This window comes from Grammomys surdaster, unplaced genomic scaffold (assembly GCF_004785775.1).
Source record: "Grammomys surdaster isolate TR1022 unplaced genomic scaffold, NIH_TR_1.0 458, whole genome shotgun sequence".
In the NCBI taxonomy this organism is placed as follows: domain Eukaryota; kingdom Metazoa; phylum Chordata; class Mammalia; order Rodentia; family Muridae; genus Grammomys; species Grammomys surdaster.
Genome location: NW_021604877.1, coordinates 726242 through 748421, shown reverse-complemented (window position 1 = coordinate 748421; position 22180 = coordinate 726242). Strand labels below are relative to the sequence as shown.

The 22180-nt window shown below is 53.3% G+C and overlaps 2 protein-coding genes and 1 pseudogene across 2 annotated transcripts; 1 reads left to right on the top strand and 2 right to left on the bottom strand.

The window, feature by feature from the left end:
* Positions 1 to 436: 436 nt before the first annotated feature.
* Phox2a (paired like homeobox 2A) lies at positions 437 to 4852 on the top strand. Its single transcript, XM_028781528.1, has 3 exons — positions 437 to 832; positions 2897 to 3084; positions 3839 to 4852. Exons 1-3 carry the CDS (start codon positions 616 to 618, stop codon positions 4274 to 4276), a joined length of 843 nt encoding a protein of 280 aa, XP_028637361.1. The 5' UTR covers positions 437 to 615; the 3' UTR covers positions 4277 to 4852.
* Positions 4754 to 18293, bottom strand: Inppl1 (inositol polyphosphate phosphatase like 1). The gene is made up of 28 exons (XM_028781526.1): positions 17870 to 18293; positions 15290 to 15353; positions 15051 to 15201; positions 14445 to 14565; positions 14073 to 14213; positions 13831 to 13924; positions 13638 to 13727; positions 13423 to 13521; positions 13169 to 13319; positions 12974 to 13080; positions 12578 to 12680; positions 12282 to 12478; positions 11669 to 11786; positions 11232 to 11328; positions 10810 to 10948; positions 10605 to 10704; positions 10417 to 10505; positions 10065 to 10146; positions 9847 to 9936; positions 9318 to 9431; positions 9129 to 9217; positions 8628 to 8715; positions 8352 to 8507; positions 8042 to 8120; positions 7809 to 7949; positions 6114 to 6780; positions 5731 to 5864; positions 4754 to 5621 (listed from the first exon to the last, which is right to left on the bottom strand). The coding sequence occupies exons 1-28, from the start codon at positions 18049 to 18051 to the stop codon at positions 5531 to 5533; spliced, it is 3774 nt and encodes a 1257-aa protein (XP_028637359.1). The 5' UTR covers positions 18052 to 18293; the 3' UTR covers positions 4754 to 5530.
* Positions 18294 to 21657: 3364 nt separating this feature from the next.
* Positions 21658 to 22180, bottom strand: part of LOC114632934 — a 4158-nt pseudogene continuing 3635 nt past the window's right edge.

The following is a 22180-nucleotide window of genomic DNA, read 5'->3' as shown; positions in this document are numbered from 1 at the left end:
TCGGCAGTCTTTGCAGGGATAGGACCTAGCTGGGGGCGGGGCTGAAGGGCCAGATCGGAATAATTCGGTTATCTAGGAGAATTGAATTAACTTCTTCACACCAGCACCGCGGGGCCTGCCTCCCTGGCTTCCACGGGGCCGCAGGAGGGAGGCCCAGGAAGGAGGTCGGGACCCTCCTGGTGGGCATGATGTGTAGGGATCGAAGGTCTAGGCCAGATTAGGACAGGATAAAGGACTCTCGGGATGGGGTCCCACGATGCTGCTCCGCCTGCACCTCGGGAACCCTAAGAGGAAGGCCTTTTGGGGTGGGGGCCCGGGGTGGCTAGGGGCGGGGTCTGGGCCGCTCAGGCCCCGCCCCGAGGAGCTCGCCCCGCCCCGCCCCCTCCGCGGGGTCCTGCGCGTTAAAAGGCGCGCGGGCTGGCAGCACTGCACTTGCGTTGCACCGGGGCAGAGTGCGGGCCGCGACGGGGCGGGCGGACTCTCGGGCGTTCAGAGAGGGTCTCAGGTCCTCTGCGCCTGGAGCTCGAATCTCCATCCCGAACTCCACCCAGCCCGGGACCCCGACCCCGACCAGACCCGGCCCGGCCCTGCCCCCGCCCCCGCCCCCTCGGGCCGATGGACTACTCCTACCTCAATTCGTACGATTCGTGCGTGGCGGCCATGGAGGCGTCCGCCTACGGTGACTTCGGCGCCTGCAGCCAGCCTGGAGGTTTCCAATACAGTCCCCTGCGGCCTGCCTTCCCCGCCGCGGGGCCACCTTGCCCCGCGCTCGGCTCCTCCAACTGTGCGCTTGGCGCCCTACGCGACCACCAGCCCGCACCCTATTCGGCAGGTGAGCGCAGTCCCGTCCCAACCCTACCTCCAAACCCCACGGAACCCCAACTCCCTTTCCTACTCTGCAAGTGATTGTGACTGAACCCACAAGCCACCCCTACCCATGCGTCTGGCTAGACCCCTCCAATGTACTTTGAGATCCCCGGTAATAGGAGTTTCTTCTTGGCAGGAATGAGCCGCACCCTCTTGTTCCTTCGGTTCCTTTCTCAATGCCAACCCCCTATGCCTTTTGAATCAAAGAAACAGGTCCAGTCCTGGACCTCTCACTAGGTCTTCCCCTCCCCACCTACAAAGGTGACCACCAAACCTCTCCATCCCCTGAATCCTCGGAATGGGCTTCCAGCTCAGTTCAATCAACTCTCATTCTTACCGCCTGTGTCCTGGATGATGCCACCCTCAACAAAGATCCCTGCTGCCACTGAGCTGCCCAGATGGGACCTTTTCTAGAGCCTTAATACCGTCTTTCTAGCCTCACCTTGCCCTGTCTTAGACCTGTCCTGCCTGGGCCCAAACCTCACTGTAACACTGAAAAAAAAAAAAAAACCCGGTTCCCATAGCTGCAGAAAAGGAGCCTCTATCATTTGGACCACTTTCATTTTCACATTCCTTCCATCCTGGACTACAGCCCTGCAAAACCCAGGAACAGATCCTCCATCCTCGAGTCCTTTGATCCAAGCAAGTCCTGGTCCAAACCCTCAACATCACTTAGCCTTTAAGGCATCCCTATGCCTTCTGTTAGTGTCCCAGCATGCCCCACCCGGCTTCCTCCTTTCTTAATTCTAGCCCCCCCCCCCAAAGATCACAGGAACCTGAAAGGAGGACTGGAGTTTGTTGGAAGAGATAAATACCTTGGCTTAGGGAAGAAAGAACCATTAAGATGTGGCCATAATGAGGGTGGGAAGATTGGTGGTGCTGGACCAGGCCAGGATGGGGGTTCCATAAATGGGAACAGGAAATAGGGAGATACACTCTTGAGAAAAGGGTCTGTGAGACCGTGGGTGGGATAAGGTATGGAGAAATGGAAGCACAAATGAACACCCTGAGAGAAATGGGTGCACAGTGTTGGAAGATGGAGATAAAAACCAGATGGTGTGAACACAAATTATGGAAGACAGGGACCAAAAGAGCTTGAAAACAAATAAGGGAGGGAAAGAAAACAAATAAGGGAGGGAAATAAGAGAGGGAAAGAAAGATGGAGTGCTGAAGAGAAGAATTTGGGAAGATGGGACAAAGATGGTGATTAGGGGACCCCCATGAAAAACATGGAGATTTAAACCAGACTTAGATACAGGGATTCAGATATGGTGTCTGCATGAGATGTAGGAAGATGGGCTGGCATAGGACTTAGAGGAGGGGAGAGAAAGGGGACAAAGAAAATAGAAAAACTTGAGTAAGAAAAAATAAGGAGCGATCTTCAATGGGCACAAAGAACAGGGGATCCAGAAGGGGAAAGTTGAAGAGAAATTCAGATGGAGGAAGGGAAGCGGAAATAACCTGGAGAAGAATACAGACCAGGGAGGAGAAGCAGGACTGAGGAAATAAAGCTTGGGAAAGAGAGAGATGGGCTGAGGAGATGGGAAAGGAACCCCATCAGTACACAGAGTCTAAAGTAGACCCGCCTGAAGAATGTCAATGGCAGAGCCAAGGCCCGAGACTGGTTAGTGGGGAGACTTTGGTGCTGATGAGGTCTGGCAGACATACCCTGCTCTTGTGATGAGGGAACAGGAGGACCTAGTATTCCCCAGGAAGGATACCTGAGGAGAAACACCACCGTGAGGGTAGGAGACCGGGAAAGGCCGATGGAGTGGTAGGGGTTGAAAGAAGGTGGGGAAAATATGGACGGACCCTTAGTTGGAGCTTCTGGTTTGTTTCTGGGAACTCTTAAGCCCCTTGATGATTCAGCCTCAGGGACACTTGACAGGAAGCTATTGAGGACCGTATCAAGGGGAGGGAGGGGTTATATGTGGTTTCCTCTAGGGCGGGACACAGGGGTGTCAGGACTGAGATCAGGTTCTCACGCCCTCCACTTTCATTGTCCCTGCCCTCGCGCACGCACCCGCAGTTCCCTACAAGTTCTTCCCGGAGCCGTCCGGCCTGCATGAGAAGCGCAAGCAGCGGCGCATCCGCACAACCTTCACGAGTGCTCAGCTTAAGGAGTTGGAGCGCGTCTTCGCCGAGACCCACTACCCCGACATTTACACTCGCGAGGAACTGGCGCTCAAGATCGATCTCACTGAGGCTCGTGTGCAGGTGCGTGGATACTGTGAGGATGCTGGAGCCTACAAGCCAAGACAGTTCGGGTGTGGCTGAGCAGCCAAGGGAGGCAGCGGGGCTGGGACGTGGGCTCAGAGAAAAAATCCGGGCAGGGTAGCTTCAATTTACCTCCGATTCGGTATTCCTACATTTCCCCCTCGCTAAGTCTCAGAGGTTTATGATTTTTTTTTACCCTGAAGCTAGGAAGCAAGGCTGCTAGGTTGACCAGGCCAATCAGTACTTCCAGATGATGTACCTGAGTCCGACAGGAAAGTTTAAGTTTGGGGCGGCTGCAGGTCGGACGAGAGAGACCTGGACATACAAATACTAGTGGCCAGTTTTGACAGGAAGGAATCCATACAAAAGGTCCCCCTATCGCCCCGACCCACTCTTCAGGGTCCTAAGATGCCCCAGGTGGAATGCCCCAGCTTCCTAAATAGTAGGGCTGGGGTGATAAGACTGACTAGAGCCCCCTAATGCAAAGAGATCAAAATGCAGGGAAGCCGCGGGGTCTACGGGTGAGCAGATCCTAAGGACAAAAATCCAAGGGTCTGTTGGATGGGGCACCAAAGACGGGAAGAATGGACGTGGCGCCGAGTGGAGCGGTGGAGGGTGGACGTCTGTAGATCTCTGACTAGTAATAATCCGAGACCGGTCCTTTCTTGTCGGAGGTCTTCCACGCGCCTAGCAGCCTGGGACTGAAATGTCTGGTGTGACCGTCCTCTGGGCTAACTGGCCCCTGTGCCCACAGGTCTGGTTCCAGAACCGTCGGGCCAAGTTCCGCAAACAGGAGCGCGCGGCCAGCGCCAAAGGCGCGGCGGGAGCGACGGGCGCCAAAAAGGGCGAGGCGCGTTGCTCGTCGGAGGACGACGACTCCAAGGAGTCCACGTGCAGCCCCACGCCCGACAGCACCGCGTCGCTGCCGCCGCCGCCCGCACCCAGCCTGGCCAGCCCGCGCCTTAGCCCCAGCCCTCTACCCGCCGCGCTGGGCTCCGGGCCGGGGCCCCAGCCACTCAAGGGCGCGTTGTGGGCGGGGGTGGCGGGCGGTGGGGGTGGCGGGCCCGGCACGGGCGCAGCGGAGCTGCTTAAGGCCTGGCAGCCGGCGGAGCCCGGACCGGGTCCCTTCTCTGGAGTTCTGTCCTCCTTTCACCGGAAGCCCGGCCCCGCCCTGAAGACAAACCTCTTCTAGCCGCGGGCGTCCGTAGGCAACCAGCCTGCCCCGAGAGAGACACCCCTACCTACTGGACCCGACATTAACCCTCCCTATCCCGGCAGCCTGTCTGGAAGCTCCCCGTTGTCCTCCTCCTACCCAGTGTCTGATCCCTAGACCTGGCCCCTCTTCGTTGTAAAACAAGCCAGGGCCACTCTGATCTGGAGTATTAATCACCAGGACCCCCTCCAGGGTGGCCGAAGCCCTTTCTAGCTAGGCTTTCTTAGGAACAGGGATCAAATTACACCTGTCCCTAACTCAGCGCCCAATCATAAAGGGTCTTAAGAAGCCGAGCCAACAGCTCCTAAGACTTTTCAGCTAGCTGGGCCACTCCTTAAAATCAAGCAACCTGAAGAGTCCCAGCGCCAATCCTACCCTAACGAGCCACCTCCCATCCCTAGCCAGTATGGTGCAGAGGTTAGACACTAGACGGGAAGAGCTGTCGAGAACGGAACAAAGTGGTTTCCCTTTTCCTTTATTTTTTTTCTTTGAAAAACGTGTAATTTATTAAGGTGATTTTGCTCAATCCAAATAAAACTTAATTTATTGAAGACATCAAGCCGGCAACCTTTCTGAGTGCCCAAGATGGGATAAACTGCAGAAGCACTGTCCTCTGGTGCGGTGGCAACTCTATCTCCCTCCCTCCCCCTATCCACAGGCTGCCACGCATTCCCTGGGCAAGGGCGCTTCTTCGAACCAGAGGAACAGCTAGAACTAGGCAAATTGGCATTTTATGGCCGAGGTCCTGCCCCACCCCAATAAAACTAATGTGCCCTCCCTTCTCAAAACCCACTCAGGAAAACTTAAATAAACCCAGCCCGGTCCTGGGCTCTTCCTTCATTTCCGGATGGACGGATGTCCCCAGAGTAGGAGTTGCAAGGAACTCTTCCCCTGTGGTTCAGGCCGGAGGGAGAGAGGGAGGTGGAAACATCAGTGTGAGGACCCCGATGTGCCCATCCAAACCCCATGCACAACCCTGAGGCAAGGAGCTGTCTGCACCAGAGTAACCACCATGCTTCACAATTACCACAGGCTACTAAACCCCCGATCCTGGGCCTAAAAGCAGGCGGGGAGCACGATGTTCTAACTAGGATGTCCCAAACAATTGGGCAGTAGGGAACTCTGAATCCCAATAAATAGACAGAGATGCACGGCCACACCCCTCAGAACTTTCAACCCCTGGTTGTACGTGCCCTTCCAGCTCTGCTTTTGCAGCTTCCCGGCATCTCTTCATCATTTGCTGAGCTGCAGGGTGTCCAGAAGAAGGCGCTTGTGAGCAGGATCCTGCACCCCAGCTTCCTCTAGGTCTTCCTCAGTGATGTCACTGCAGGAATAAGAGAGGCTGGGAGATGGGCTAGGAGGTCCTAAAGGGCTCGCAACCCCACCCTTGAGGCCACATACCCCGCCCTATCCACCTCCAGCCCCGCCCCCACCTGAGAAACTCCAGGTCGTCCCAGCCATTGTGCACCAGGCCCTCCTCATAGCGTTCCAAGCCGATGGCCCGCAGCCAGGCACCCATGCCCGCCTCTCCCAGCCCGCTGGCCCGCCCGCCCTGCGGGCACGGAGCCTAAGGGAATAGGGCATGTTAGGGGGAAGAACTAAGGGCTCCTCACAGAAACACATGCAAACAGCGACATTCTACCCATGCTCTGAGGGGAAAGAAGGCAAGGAATGGAGCTGATTCATGTGTCCCCAAAAGGCTCATTATCCAGCTACAAGCAAAGAGAGCTGTAGACACCAGTGAGTTCTGAGTGGAAGAATAAAGTAACACCTATCAGGTAGGTACACATAGCCAGCTAGCTCTGCTCTAACACACCTCCTCTGCCAGGTCTTCTTGGATGCTCTCCCGGATGCGGGGTGGAGGGAAGCTGAGGGGCCGGCCGTAGTCCGAGGGCCCTCGGGGAGGCTGCAATTCCAAGGGGTTAGGGAGGAGTGCTGAGCGTCCAGGCCCGGGAGCATAATCTACCTCACTGAGTGTTTTGGCCATCTGCAGTACTGAGCAAGACCGGTCATCCCCACTTGCAACTTCTCCCAAAAAAGTACTGGCAGGTGTGGTGCCTGGCGGTAGTGGTGGTCTTGGATGGGCCTTCGGAGGTGGTGGGCCACGGGCCTCACCCCCACTTCGGCCCCTGACCACTGGCATTGACAAAGGATCCAGGTTAGGGGGCAGGAAGATGGCTGAGTCTGGCAGTGGTGGAGGTGGGAAATCTGGAGGAGGCAATGTGCCCCCAGAGTCCTCATCTGATGAGCTTCCCTCTCCCACACGAGGGGTCCGCTGGCGCCCAAGCTGAGGCGCAGGCACTGTGATGGCCACTTTGTTCTTGGTGGCGGGTGGGAGAGGGGCCCTGGCAAGTGAGGGTGGCTCCAGGGGCAGCAGCTGATGTGGGACCCCTTCAAGGACGTAGTAGGCAGGGTTATTGAAGCTGTTCTTGGGTGGAGGGGCTGCTACTCCTTCCTGCTCAGGTGTCACCTCTGACTTCAACCTGGTTGGGGAGCAGGAAAACCAAGATAAATGACCCAAGGTAAAGACAGTGGGTGCAGAAGCCCTTCTCAGGCTCTGGTTCCCATTAGACAGGCCCTCTCGATTTAGATCAGGCTAACCTCAAACTCTCAACCCTCTTGCCTTAGTCTTACTTAGTCTTAGTGTATGTCAAAGTGGTGTCTGTCAGGATACTTGGGCCCAGGACATTGCTATATGGGAGTAAGTTTCCTGGTCCATTAGATTTGGGAAACTTATGAAACAAACTTTTATTTTTTTATTTTTTGTTTTGTTTTTGGCTTTTTCGAGACAGGGTTTCTCTGTGTAGCCCTGGCTGTCCTGGAACTCACTCTGTAGACCAGGCTAGCCTCGAACTCTCGAACTCAGAAATCCGCCTGCCTCTGCCTCCCAAGTGCTGGGATTAAAGGCGTGCACCACCACCGCCCGGCTGAAACAAACTTTTAAATTTCTTTCTTGCCCATACTCTTGGAACCATTGCAAATGCTTATGTATATAATACATAATTACGGGCATCTAAAAAGAGCAATCTACAGAGCAAGTCCAGGACATCCAGGGGCATTATAGAGAAAAACCCTATCTTGGAAAGAAAAAGAATAGTCTAGCAAGAAGCATTTCTCAAATTTTGGGCCATGTACCCATTGTTAGGTACAGCCTCCTAAGATGGATCCTGAGAGACCTCAGGGTGAGCCTGGGCCGCCTTCAGATAACCTCACACTGTGTTCTTTTGTTGTTGTTGTTGTTGTTGTTGTTGTTTGTGTTTGTTTGGCTGTTTGGTTCAGTTGTAGCTAAGTGACTGTGAACATCTCCTCCGGCTCCACCTCCCAAATAATCAGATTTACAGGTCTTGGCACCTTGCCCCAGCTCCAGGACCAACATCTATATCCATTTTTTAAAGGCATAGTTGAAAGAAAAGACTAATTGGATTCCCTTTGACTCAGAGGTCAGAGTACTCAGCCCTGACAGCCAGGCATAGTAATGGAAACTCAGGGGATAACAGGTTTCTCCTTTCACCTGGGGTTCAAGGGCTCCTCCCTAGGAACTGCCCGAGGTGGGGCTGGGGGCCTGCCAGTCGGTGGTGGCTTTTCGGGCTCTTCAAACAACTTGGACAGTGGACAGGAAGCCTCTGTGGAAGCTGGCTTGCGGCTCCCAGATCTGAGAGGAGTTCAGAACAGAGGAAAGATGATGTGGGGCAGATCAGGGGCTCCCCAAATGTTCCCTCCCGGAAGAACATAGACCTAGCTCACCTGTGCTCCTGGCTGCCTCGAGACACTGAAGGAACCTTGCTTTTGGCTCCTGTGTCATCCTTATCAATGCTAATCCATTCTGGGGAAACACAAAGAAGGGAAACAGAGAGGACTTGGGGTCATGAATCTCAGGAATCTTTATAGTCCATTCTTAGCTATTCCTCAGTGTAGCCCCAGTCAGTCAAGGCTGCAGAACTTTCCAGTACCACAGGATTCCAACACACTGCCACCCTGGGTCTACTCCTCCTACCCCTGCCCCACACCACCCCATCACATGCCCCACCCACACCCTGCCCAATGGAACCCCCACCATAGAGCCGCTCACGGGTGCCCAGGCGCTCTGTGGGCACCCGCACCTTCATGGAGCCACGGATGTTGCCTGTCTCCTCTCCACGGTGGGACAGGAAGGTCAGGAACTGCTGGGCCGTGCTGCCAATCATGGATTTGAGTGCAACCACACACTCTCCTAAGGAGAAGCAGCAACAGACCAGCAAACTGTCAGACCTTTCTAGGGAGCTACCTGGTCTCTCGTTCCCCTGCACACACACACACACACACCCCCCGCCGGGTACTTCTTGTCCCTCACCGTATGATTCGTAGCCATCCATGGACTTGACTGTGAGCAGGAGATGCTGATCCTGCAGATACTCAATGTCAGCCAGAATCGGCTTGAGCTGAGGAACAGAGAGGCCCAGTGAGGACCAATTCCCTAGATGCCCCATCTTCCCCCTTCCCACAGCAGTCCCAGCTCCACTCACTCCTTGCCCTAAGGCTGTTCACGCTTAAAGACACAGCCCTGTGTGGCCTTTCAAAGCATTTAACACCACTACAGTTAATTTTCTGTACCCTCAGTGGACAATATTAGACATTTACCAAAGGTTCTGAAAGCATTTATTAAACAAATGGATAAGCAAATTAAAACTTGGCTCCTTGGCTCCCAAAGATACAGCTTTCTTTATCTTTATATGCAAAAGCACACACTGGCATCCCCTCCAGCCTCACCCTTTCCCCAGGAGCCCCTTGTGTGCTGTCTCTTGCTCTTTGTAAGCCCTTCATCTACAAGCCTGGGCCCAGGCTAGAGCCTCACCGTGGGCAGCTGGCGGGAGGACCACTGCACCTTGAGGAAATTGATGTTGTCACTACTCTGAGCATCATTCTCGAAGCTCTTCTTGTACTCTGGGGTGAAGCAGGAGGGCATGACTAGGGCTGACCACTCTAGGCAGCCTTTGACATCCCATACTCTCTTGGCCCACAGCTAGCAATGGCCCCCTCTGACCTTCCAAGCAGGTAGAATAGAACTCAATGAAGAACTTGGTGCGGCTGGCTGTCTTCACGATGGCTTCGATGCTCTCAAACTCAATGTAGGCCTGGTCTGAGGTCTTAGAGAGACCTAAGGATTGTAGGCAAGAGTCAGGATGCTGACACTTAGGACAGAAAAATGAGGGGTCCTAGCAGATCTGAAGATAAGGCAAAAAGGAATCTCCCAAACCAAAAGTAATAGTGAGACTTACAAATCCAAACAGAAAGACATGCCAAGCATGGAAGGTTCATGTCAGAGGACAAGGGAACCAGAGTATCTCTAGGCTTCTCATGCCAACACCAGGCATACTCAAGGCACATGTGTGACAGCTACAAACATACTAGTATGTCATTCATCTGATGATGACTGAGGCTCAAACAGCCTCACAGATCAATAGGTTCAGAAACACCACACACACATATACCTATGTGTGGTCAGTCTAATCCATCACTCCACTAGGACCCTATCTGTGCCCTCCCACACATCTTTATATTAGAACAGGTACCTTTCTTGGAGATGAACTGGGAAGTAACTCCAACCTCAAATGTCCCAAACACAGGAGAATGGTCACTGGTAACAATGTCATCAGTGCAACCTATTTAGGGGACAGAAACAAGGGCTCAAGAGAACTACCTCCGTTCTCTGCCCCTACTTCCCAAAGAGGGGCTGAGACAGGATAGTAACCACCCAGTGTCTCCCATCATCCTGTCACAAGGCGCTGACCATAGGAATTGCAGATGATGTGGGTTTCAGGATAGGACTTCCATAGAATCCGGTCACACCACGAAGGCACATTGGTCCGGACCTGTGACGGGAATGGCAATGGGGTCAACCCTATCAGCTGGGGATCTTGAAATGGGTCCCACCCAGGACTGACGAAACCCCTCTTCTTCTATTACTGGACCCAGCACTTGCCTTTTCCTTGGATTCCCATAATACCCTACATCGCCTTCAAAGGCTTCCCGGGAAGCCACAAGAGCTTGAGGAGTAAATGCAGAAACCCAGTTCCTTGATGTCCCACTGCTACCTTCCTGAAACCTGAGGGATGTTCCCTCAGTCCATATTTTTCACTCACCCCAGTTGGCTTCTGCTTGTGCCAAGCATATGTGTCCCGGGAACCCCGCTCGTAGCGGTAAGTGGGTGGGAAAGATATCTCCTCCTCACCTAAAGAGAGCAGAAGGCATGTGAAGTCCACGGCTCCAAAGACCCAGGCATTCTCCACACCCCAGGACCATCAGGGAACACTGCCAGGCCCTCACTCACTAAATCGAAGGAAGACCTTATGCTTCTCCCGCTCCAGGTTGAGTTGGTCCACCCTGAGCAGGGGCTCAAACTCTCTCCTACTAATGTAGTTCAGGATCTCCTGGGGTGCAGACACAAACACCAGAGGCTTGCCTCTCGAGAAGGGCCATACAAACCTTCCTCCCAATGCCCTCCTTTATAGCCACCCACCAGGCCCTGCTGGCACCTGGATATCCATGTCTAAGCGGTAGTTAAGGTCCCCAAACCAGAAGAGATGAGTGAACCGCAAAGAGATGTCAAAGGCACTGAGCTGCCGATCACCCAACGAGAGGAGACGCAGAATGTCCAGATAATTCTGGTTCCGCCTATAGTGGAGGAGCCAGGGCAGATCTCCAAGGTCAACAAGGAGGGACAGCATAAAGGTAAGGCTTTGGGGTCAAGTATGGGGCAGGGATGAGGGTCCCTACAAATGGAGGAAGCCAGCAGGGACAAGGCTATGGTCAGGTATAGGCAAGAGGAGTCCTGAGACAATGGGGGTCTCTGGGGATAGGAAGGTAGGAAGTCAAGCTCTGGGCTATTGGGAAAGGGATGGGTCTCAGGAGAATGGAGAGTAAGTAAGAAAGAAGATACAAAAATGGTGCCTCTCACCGAGTAGTCTTCTCATTCCCTGAGGTGAGATGGCAATTCACGAAGCCAAATGAGGTGCCATTGAACATGAAGGAAACACCCACAGCTCCCTTGTTCCCTGCCAGGGCAAATGAGGAAGGTTGAAGGGGGGTCACCTAAAGAGGGATTCCAGGTGTCCTTCATCCCTCCAAGCAGCACAGTCAGCGTTTTCCTTCCTCCACACATACATGTACACGTTCACACACACATGCACACGTTCACACACACACATACACACACACACCTCTTCCCTAGTAATCTTTCTTAAGACTGGAAGAGATTCAGAATGAGAACATACAAAGTTCAAAGTACCCTGCTTATGAGAAACCTGAACCACACAAAGTGGGGGACCCTGGAGAGGAGACAGGGGCATGAACAGAAGCACTTTTCACCCTAAGGGGCCCACCTGCCCTACTCACCCAGGGTGTTGGCGATACCAGTCTTCACACTGGACGTACTGACGTGGCTGATGCGGTTCTCATGTTCTGGCTTGACCAACACAGCCACCTTGATGTTCCACAGTGACTGCATAGCAATCTATGGAGAGAGTGTGGGCTCAGCCTTGCCTCAGACCATGCCTCTCAACTACACTGTCTTCTCAGTCATGGGCTAGCAAGGCTTGCTATCCCTTTCTAGAGTAAACAAGAAGAGCATCCTCTCCTGTGACGGGAGTAACTCATGAAATTCAACTTCAGTCTCCCAAAGGTCTTAGAGGAAAAGCCATGAGAACAATACATCCCAGGGCCAGTCATGAAGTCAAGCAGAAAACACAAGGTCTGTGGCAATAAGGGACCAGGAAGGCTGGAGAAGTGGCTTAGAGGTTAAAAGCACTGGGTGCCCTTCCAGAGGTGCTGAGTTCAATTCTCAGCAACCACATGGTGGCTCACAACCATCTATAATGAGATCTGGTGCCCTCTTCTGGCCTTCAAGCATACACGTAGGCAGAATACTGTATACATAACACTGTGTACATTAAAAAAAAAAAAAAAAAAAAAAAAAAAAAAGGGGGACCAGGCACAATAACCCCCTCACCGGACGGTAATCCAGATCTGTAAGCTCCTTGAGTCCCCCACGCAGCAGATCCAGCCACTCTCTGTCACCCACTGAGTTCTCCTGAGTCCCAAAGACATAGATATCGTGGGGTATAGTCACTGTGACCTCATCCAGGGCCTTCCCCAGTCCCTTTGATGTGAACCAAGATGTCACGTTTTTTGGTGGTGGTACACTTCCTGAAGGTGGAGGGGAGGCAGCAGGAATCAGAGGTGTGGGTCATGCCCCTATCCCAGGGCTAGCCTCCTCTCCCACCATAACTCCAGCCTGGGCCTGACCCATGTTCCAGGTGCCTATGAAGACAGAGATCATGTCGGGCTCATCCTGCTTGGAATGCTTGTTCTTCATGAGCTGCAGAAGCTGGCAGAAGGCTTCTCGCTTCTGGTGGGGGTTGGAGGAGAACAGGGCACACAGTAGCCAGTCAGGAACTGTAGACACCCGGCAATCCCACCCTTCCACAGGAATACCCTGCTTTGTGGCAGGCATCATGAAAGAAGGGTAGGGTCTTCCCTGATGTTCCCCACTGCACACACTGTATGAAAGCACTAAAAAGTGCTATCTACCCTCAATACACTCCTTGCCAAAAACGACAGGTCTGCACCTCATATTCCAGTAGAAAATATCCCAAGGATACTTCAGTAGCCCCCAACACCCTGGCAGAGGCAGCAACTCACCCGGGCACTGACAAAGATGAAGTCCTTGCGCTGGGTCCGGTCCTTCTCCTTTTCAAACACAACGCCCAGCTTGTTTTGCACTCGCTGGGATTTAATGAGCTGCCGGACTAGGGGAAGGAAAGAGTCACCCAAACCTGTGCTATCAGACTGAGGGCCTTGCCCTGCCCACTTCTCCCAACTCTGGCCCCAGCTCACTCCGGTCATGTGTGAAGGTTGTCCAGTCCTCCTGGGAGTCACGCTGTCTCCTTAGCAGTACCAGCCTCCCACCCTCCACATCCACACTCAGTGTGAACTTCTGGGACTTCCCAATCTTGGTCAGGTCACCCAGTGTTACATCCAGCTTCACCTGTAAGCCAGGAGCGGAAAGGCTGCTGACAAGACCTTAGACAGGCGGAACCCTCTTTACCTCCAGCCGCCTTATGCCCTGTGAGACCCCACCTGCCAAGTACCTCAAAGGCCTGCACAGGGATGGTCTTGGCCTTTCGTGTGGAGGGCTGCAATGGAGCCGGAGGTGCTGTGGAGCTCATGTCCTGCAGTGCCTTTAGGGCCTAGAGAGAGCAGGGAAAAGGTGATGTCAAGGGACCTCCTGAGGGATGTGACTGGGAGGGGCACCTCGGATGCTGGGATAAGTCACTGCAGGGCATGTAAGGGCAGGTCCGTTCACCTTCTTCTGGATGCCTGACAGGAAGTCCTTTAGCACAGATAGCTTCAGCACAAGGCTCTCCAGCTCTTGCTCTCCAGTCTGTGGTAAGCTCTACCAGCGAGAAATAAGAGTGGTACACCAGGTTCCTAATCAGAAGCCCCACACACAGCTCCAAGGTATGCCCCACCTCCTGGAGGCCTCCCTACAATCCCACCTGCTGCTGCAAAAGGCGGGTCACCATGGGAGAGCTCTGCTGGTCAAACACCTTCGACAGGATCTCCAGGCCTGACAGGACCTTGTCCACCTCGCTGGGGGAGACAGTGGGTTTAGATGGCACAGAGTGTGGCACTGCCACCTTCAGCATATAGGAACAGGGTACAGTGGAGGAAGTCAGGACACAGCTTACTGTTCAAGGTCTGATATCTGAATGTGGCCCATGGGCTCAACCATCAGTACCTGTGTAGCCTTCGGCATGAGGTGACAAGGGTTCGTGTGAGATGGGGCAAGTTACTGGCTCCGCCTCGTACAGCCTCCAGGTCCAGCCCGTAGCTGCCCTTCAGATACTCATGTGACACAGTGCTGAGTCCATTAGGAGTGCTTCCAGGAGAGATGAAGAATCAGGGGGAGGCCCTGCTGATTGTCAAAGCACCCTACTCTATCCAGTACATCAAGTATTGGAGGCCAGTAGAGTAGACTACGCCAGAGTATCTCTCCCTGGGGCTGATTCGGGTTGGGGTCCCTAGGAGGGGGGCTTAGATGATCAGTTATATGGGAAGCAGTTCTCAGAAGGAACTTCCTGCTCAGCAGAGGAGGCTGGGAGGGTCTCACCTCTCAGCTGCTGGAGTTGTGGATGTCTCGGGAGTTGGCAGGGGGCTGCTGGGCCCCACAGGGGCAGTAATGCTGGTAGAACCGGAGCGCGGGGGGAGTGGAGGCTTCTCATCCTCCACATCTGTGGATAGGGAACAGTGGAACAGCAGTTTGAACTGGGTTATGTGACAGGGACATGCCATGGCCATCAGAGACTTCCCAGCAAAGAGGGTATAGAGTGGGGCATCATGGTTAGAAGAAAATAGAACTTCAGGGCAGGTAGGCCTGGCAAGAGGGGAAGGAATCAAGGGATTAGAAAGGAAGGGATTTTCTTTTCCTCTTTGCATATATATATATTATGTATGCGTGTGTGTGTGTGTGTGTGTGTGTGTGTGTGTGTGTGTGTCTAGGCTCGAGACTGATAACTCCACCATACTTCTCCTGATTTATATATTGAGGGATTCCCTACTCAAGGCCACCCACCACACCTATCCAGCTTTTAGGTGGGTTCTGAGGATCTGACTTCCACTCTGGTGCTGGCACTCAATACAAGTAGGTGCTCTACCCACTGAGCCATCTTCCCAGCCCAAGGAAGGGATTTTTTTCATGCTGTAAGATGAGCAATACCTGAGGCATCTCGGTCATCTGGTGGGTCTGGCTCTCTCTCCCCCTCAACAGGCAGCAGCAGAGCACAAACAAGACCCTGATTGGGCTGGGCATACAGGCCTATAAGCTCACCCAGGGTCTGGAAGCGGCGCACAGGAACGCCCTGTGAGGTCTGAACCAACAAGAATGGGAGAGTCAGTCAGCAGGTCACCAAGCCTGAGGCTAAACCAAAATTAGAAGTCACAGGTCTGAGCTCTTACCTGCACAGCCAGGAAATCCTCTCCATCTGGCAGAATGCGGTATGTGTGCACATGCTTTTGATACCTAGTGGCAAAGAAGGGACCAGAACCTGTCACCCCTAGGCTGGAGTCTGAATGCCAACACTTTCTTCTTCCTACTTATTCCTGCTACCAGGCTCGACCACAGGCCCCTCATCTTGAATTCTCTAAAACCACTTGTCTAGGCTGCACAGGGTTAATGATGGGGCCAGTCAACTTCAACCCTCTTAGTATTGCCAACAAGAACAGAAATAACCAGCCCCTTCTCCCCAGTCCCAGACCTACATAGACTCAACACCCACCTACTACAAGGCCTTGGAAGCAACAGGCAGCTCTTTTGTGGCCTCTACAGCTGTCTAAACAGCCCCTCTGGGCTGTGGTACCAGTCTGGGCCCCCCGCCAGAGTAAAAGTCCTCAGAAGCCTGGTTAGCTCCAATTTGCATGCATGGGCAATGTGCTAACACATGCCTGAGACTCTGTCTGTGTTTATGTTGGTGTCTCACTCCACTGGAGTTGGGTGTGTCGGGGGCATTTTTATAGGGGATTGTTGGGGGTGGGGGACCTTTGCTTTCTCTCCTCAAGCATCAGGAAACTAGAATGACCCAAAGGGGATCCCTATGGGAGACTCAGTCTCTAGGAACCCCAAGCCAAAAGGGGTGCTGACAGATGGCAGCAGCAGCTGAGCAGGTGACAGCTGAGCCAGAGGCATACGAAGTGGGGGATGGAAGGCTCCCCTGGCCTCCACACCTCAAATAGGCACTGTGGTCTCTGGCTATGCTGGGCAGAAGTGGGTGTGGGCTCCAGAGAGGACCAAACACCACAAGGTCATTTTCTCCCTAAAGCTAACCCTACCTTCCTCAGGGTCCATCACTTTGTGGTATCTGAATCTGTATTTATGACAAGAACATCCCAGGAACCAAACCCTGACTGTGTTATGCAATCCACATAGCTCTTTTCATATTCACACTATACAGCAGATACATTAATATTTCCATTCTCCAGATGAGAAAACGGGCTCAGAAAGGAAAAAAAAGATTTATTTGCCCAAAGTCACAGAACAAATAAAAGGTAGGGCTGGCTAGTATCTAATACCAGAAGAGAAGCCAATTTGTCTGTCAGGGCAGGGGTGTGTCTTGAATGTTCTTTGTGTACATGTGATGTGTATATAGGTAAGCATGTGTTTGGGAAACCTAAGAAACCACCCACTTCTGGTCCCTTCTACCAGGCTCCTGAGAGCTGAAATCTGCCTTCCTATAAACAGACACACACACAGACACACACACACACAAACAAGACACACACACACACATGATCCTCATGCTCCTGACAATGGAACCAGGATCTCTCTTCACTGGGACAATAGTTCCTTACCCAGAGAAGGCCTCAGCTGTCCCCCTCCCACTCAGACAGCTGATCCAGCACCTGCCGCTGTCCCCTCCCTAATTAAGGGATCTGTTTAGAGGTAGCTAGGAGGCAGGAGTCTTGGGATTTTCATGGACATAAGATGTCTGGCTTTAGTCTCTCCACACTAGATGGACTTCAGACTTGTTGCAGAAGCTGAGGTTCACAAGACCCTTCACTCAGCAGGTCAACTGTCTAGGCCCGAGTTCTCAGTGTCTACACTATCAGCCTTTGGAACCCCCAAATCCTTTGTCGTCTTAGGTGCCGTCAAATATGTAGCAATATTTTTGGCTTCTATCCACCAAATGCCCACAGCCCCATCCCAAGAGTGACAATCAAAATTGCTCCCTGTAGGCTGGGTCAGTGCATTCCCAAAATTGTGTGTGTAGGGGGGGAGGGATGGAAGAGAGGAAATGGGCCGTTTTCACTAAATCTAAACACGAGACCCTGATGCTTCCCACAGGGGCCCACTCAGTGTTGAACTGTTGGGCAGTGTTGAACTAGAGATCAGAAAGAACACTACAAAACAGAAAGTACCCTACTACCACACACAGCTGCCAGGGACAGCCACAGGACCAGGCCCACTCACAAGACTGCTAAGTCCAGCTTTAGGCTCAACACCCATCCATACAGAGCTCAATCCAGAGCCAAGAGACAGACTCACTCACTGATTCATGAAATGAAGGTTCTGTCCCACACAGCTTCACCCTGTTGCCTCCCCCAAGTCTTCCTCTCAACACACACTATTCCACCCCACCCTACAATCATATATAGCCGCAGAATTGCCCGGGCATCCAAATACTGGCCTCTCTGCCCCCTACTGCCTACCACTCAGTGCTTTAAAAGGAACTGCACTCATGTGCATGCATCCTTTCCCCCTGTGTATCTGGGACACTGGGGGAGTCTAAGCTGTCTGCCACTGTCTGCCATCGTTTCTTCCCATCATACCCACCCTGGGCTTCAGAACTCTGGCCTCAGGCCTCAGAAAGTGCTCCAGACACAGCAGGAAGTGCTCCCCTGTATCTTTCTTCCACCCAGCGATAAAGTCCAAGGTCTCCACTCCGGGTGGAGAAAGGGCTGCAGCCCCACAGCTACAGTCACCCCACTACCACGACTGCCACCACAACCAAGAAACACTCGGCGTGTGCCGGTTCTACTCACAGGACGCAGAGTGCGAAGGCCCCCGCCACGCTCTCGCTGTCTCGCACCAGGAAGCTGCCATCTCGGCCCGCCCGAGCCAGCAGCTCCTCCGCAGCAGCGCGGCTCAGGTCACGGTGATACCAGGCAGGGGCCGGGCTGCCTAGCGCGCCCCCGGGACTCGGTGCCCCACACACTGAGGCCATGGCCCGCGCAGGGCTCAGCGCCGCCGATGCCTGCCGCTCCGCGCCATCCGCCCGGGGAAGCTTGGAGTCAAGGCTGGGCCCGGGCCCGAGCCCGAGCCCGGATTCCGGGCCTGAGGATCCACCAGCCCGAGAGAGCCCAGTAATTGGGCTCCACGCTTGGCCGTGCCGGCCGCCTCGATCTCCGCGCAGCCGCCGCCGGCCGCAGCGCCGGCCTCAACTTGAAGAGAAAGAAAAGTTTGTTCGGAGGCGGCGGGGGAGGGGCGGGAACGGAGCTAGGAGCTGGCCGGCCCCCTCCCCCTCCACTCGGCCCAGAGCCCGGGCCGCCCCTGCCCCCAGCCTCTAGGCAAGGACGATGCTCCGACAGTCCTCCAGGACCCGCACCTCCCAAGCCCCACAATTATCTTGTCCCCCACCTCAAGAAGACCCAGTTCCCCGGGTACCCGCTCCCGGACAACTTGTGAGTCCGAGTTCTTGCTGTTGAATTCAACCCTTCCGAAGATTCGCAATGAGATGACCCCTAATCCCTATTCAAATCTGATTCTACTACACAATTCTTCTACTCGGCACCCCCACAGCCTTGTGAGAGCGAGGTTCGCAAAGGAAGGTTCCAGGATAGACACCCACAACTACTACCCCCATCATCCAAAAGAACAAGTTCTCCCAACTCCTGTAAGATCAGAGCACCTTCAGACCTGAACCCCCAAAACCGATCCCTGTCACATCCCACAGAATCCCTTCCAAAGAGATCCGATACCCTACCCCACACATACGCGCGCGCACGAGGTCCAGTATCTTCAACTCTTTCACGCACCGGTCCTCGCAGGCCCTCCAGCCTGGTAAAACCCTTCCCCCAACTCCACCAAGTTGCCTGGCACCACGCCCCACACCCGCAGGCCCAGGTTTTGTAGTCACCGACCAGGAGGACCCCCTAGACTACCTAGGGAAAAAGTTCCCTCAAGTCCCAGCGCCTCCGCTGCCGAGCGCAGGCCCCACCTCTGGGGCAACTCGGGTGACTCCTAGCCCGGGGAAGCCTCCCTGGACTCCCCGCGGCCACTTAAGATGGCCATCCGCCGCCACCGCGCACCCCGCGCCTTCCGCCCCGCCTGCGCCCCGCCCCCCGGAGCCGCGGCTGCCCCGCGCCCCGCCTCGTCCGCCCGCGTCCGGGTCTCCGCCGCACGCCCGCAGAGTGACCTCGGGCCAGTCTTGGCTCTTCAGCGCGCCTGAGCTTCTCGCTTTCGATAACTGGGGTAACGTTACGAGGGCGGGCTCATTTGGGGCTCTGCCTGTAAAGCTCAGGGCCTGGCATGCAGCGTGCGCTCCGGGACGGCGGCTATTTTTATTATTAATTAAGGAGTAACGAAGGTGACAGCTGTGTAAACTGTAAAGCGCGACTGGGGACTGAACGGGTATTATTAGCACCGCCCCCGCTCCGGCTACTCCCTCCAAATCAACAAACTTGCGCTTCGGTGGACCAGGTGCGAGCAGGGAGCTCCCAAGACCTAGGCTGCTAAGACCTCCCATCCACCTACCCCTGAGACGGAAAAAGGGACCCGGCGGGAGAAGATGGGCGGAACCCAAACAGGGCTTTGGCCCGCCCCATTTCCCCCCTAAAAAAAGACCTGGATGGTGGTGGCGTCTCCAAGGATTTCTCTTCCTGCCCCGCCCCTCTGCCCCCTGGCTCCTTAAAGGCGCAGGCCTCTAGACGCTTGCCTACAACCACCAACTCCTAGAGTCTGTCAGGAGCATCCCTTTAACCTGGGAGAGAACTTTCGTTTTGGTAAATTGAACCTGTTGACCGAGCCTAGGGTCAGCTCTGAGGAGTAGTCCTCTGTTTAGAGGATTGACTTAACCAACTAGAACAAAAGCCTGAGACGAGATGAGTCCGTAGGGACCTTCCAGACCATATAAATACAAAAACAGGGATCCTTCACCCACCTACTCATTTCTCCTGGTCCTGCCAGGGCTTAAATAAAATAACACCCTCCAATCTGTACTCAGCAACTCCCGCCGGGAATGGAGACCATAGGAGACTCAGAAATCACTGCAGATCCCGGGGGTGTGCAATGGGGTCTTACTTGCCATGCCTGTATTCCCGACCCTCAGGAGGCAGAAGCAAGTGGAACTCTACCTAGTTGTAAGCCAGCTTTCTTGGTCTAGAGTTTCATACCGGTCCAAGGCTGTATAAGAGATCTGGCCTCAAACAAAGAAAGGAGAACAAGGAGGAGAAAATCTGTCACAACCCTCCAAAATCAATATATTTACAGTTTCCTGAGAGGACAGAGATGTTAAAGAATGTGTCATTGGGGCAAGATGGCTTAACAAGTAAAGTTGCTTTTGCCAAGTCTAAGACTTTGAGTTGAACCCCAGTGGAAGGAGACAGCTCTTGCAATGCTGTCCTCTGACTTCCACACCTGCGCCAAGTCATCCATGCAGCCCACACACATCCATGTACACACTCAGAATAAACACAAATACAGTTTAGCCAAAGGACAGAGGATGCTTCTGCCTCTGGGAAGCCTCTAATGGTTTCTAACCTTCGGCCTCATCAGCAGGATACAGCACTGAGCGAAATGTAAGCTTTTGTTTCTTTTGTATCCTCCGGATTGTCTTCCTAATGGACTATCTTCTTTATCCAAGGGACCATAAGCCCAGTCTATCTATACCATGGTAGGCAGTGTGAATTTTTACCCCTTTCTCCAGAACCTTTGCTGGACTTCCATTTTCAGCTTTCCCTTTGTAAGCTGAGGACAGAGCTAAGCAGACACATGATGGGAACAGGAGATGTGTGGGTTTTTTTTAAATTTATTAATTAATTAATTAATTTTATATATATGAGTACACTATAGCTGTCTTCAGACACATTAGATCCCATCACAGATGGTTGTGAGCAACCATATGGTTGCTGAGAATTGAATTCAGAACCTCTGGAAGAGTAGTCAGTGCTTTTGACCGCTGAGCCATCCCTCCAACCCCCAGAGATGTGTTTTTTATTTTCATTGGAGACAGTGTCTCTTATATCCCTTCTTGGACTCAAACTCTCCATGTAACCAAGGATGACACTGAATTCTTCTCCTCCTGCCTCCTCCTCCCAAGTGCTGGGATTATAGGCCTGTGCCACCACCTAGGGATTCTTGAATGCTAGACAAGCACTCTTCCAACTGAGTTACATTCTCAGCCCATGATGGGATGTTTAAGAATGATATAAATAAGAAATCCTGGATCTTCCTGGTTTTTTGAAACCCCAGAAGCAACTGGATTCCTACAGACTACTGAAGTATAGACACTCTGTCCATCCACTTTCTAGGAGGAGGGAACTTATGATGAACATTTATTTATATATGTGAGGATTCAAACACACTATTTGCTCTGACCAGAAAGGATCTGTCCCCACCCACTCACAAACTCACAGTGATGATAATTCATTAGACCCAGATTTGTCATAGATTTATTGAAAACGACTATTGTAGAAACCCCAAGCCCCAACATGGATCAGGATCTGTATAGCAGAGGAGAGGGGTAGAAGCAGGCTCAAACTTCCTTATTCTTTGAAAAGTTGAACCAAAGACCAAGGACAGATAGAGGAGAAGTCTAGAGAGAAGACTGGCCTCAGCCAGGGAGCCATAATGACAACACTGGAGCCAGGCTGGGCACGAGAAGTACTACTGCATGGGACACAGTCCCAGATGTCATAAAGGAAGCATAGAACTTCACCACTTCCTCATTGGGATTGCCCTGGGTTGAGTCAAACCACATCTGAATGCTTCAGCCTCTGCTGTAGTTGCTAACCTTACAGGAGTGACTCCAGAGACCCTCACAAAGGCTGGCTGGTGTTGGGAAGTAGTACTGAAATGTGCAGCACGGTGCTGTGTTTGGGCACTTGTTAATGCCTGCAGGCAGAACCATAATGGGCACAGACATTTAGGCCTAAGGTCAAAACTCACCTCTGCTCACCCCAGAAATTTTAATCTCCCCTTTTCCAAACCTACCTCCATCTCGATACTCCAAGGAGGTCCTTACCTGAGATCCAGTCCCAGCCTTTACGCCAGTCTCTCTTGCAGGTAAAGGAGGTGCGACAGGTCCTTACCTGAGATCCAGTCCCAGCCTTTACGCCAGTCTCTCTTGCAGGTAA

Coding starts and splice junctions, on each gene's coding strand:
- Phox2a (XM_028781528.1), top strand. CDS start 616: ATGGACTACTCCTACCTCAATTCGTACGATTCGTGCGTGGCGGCCATG. Junction 833..2,896: donor GCCCGCACCCTATTCGGCAG/GTGAGCGCAGTC, acceptor ACGCACCCGCAG/TTCCCTACAAGTTCTTCCCG. Junction 3,085..3,838: donor TCACTGAGGCTCGTGTGCAG/GTGCGTGGATAC, acceptor CTGTGCCCACAG/GTCTGGTTCCAGAACCGTCG.
- Inppl1 (XM_028781526.1), bottom strand. CDS start 18,051: ATGGCCTCAGTGTGTGGGGCACCGAGTCCCGGGGGCGCGCTAGGCAGC. Junction 8,716..9,128: donor CCTCCCGCCAGCTGCCCACG/GTGAGGCTCTAG, acceptor TCTGTTCCTCAG/CTCAAGCCGATTCTGGCTGA. Junction 5,865..6,113: donor AAGAAGACCTGGCAGAGGAG/GTGTGTTAGAGC, acceptor CTATTCCCTTAG/GCTCCGTGCCCGCAGGGCGG.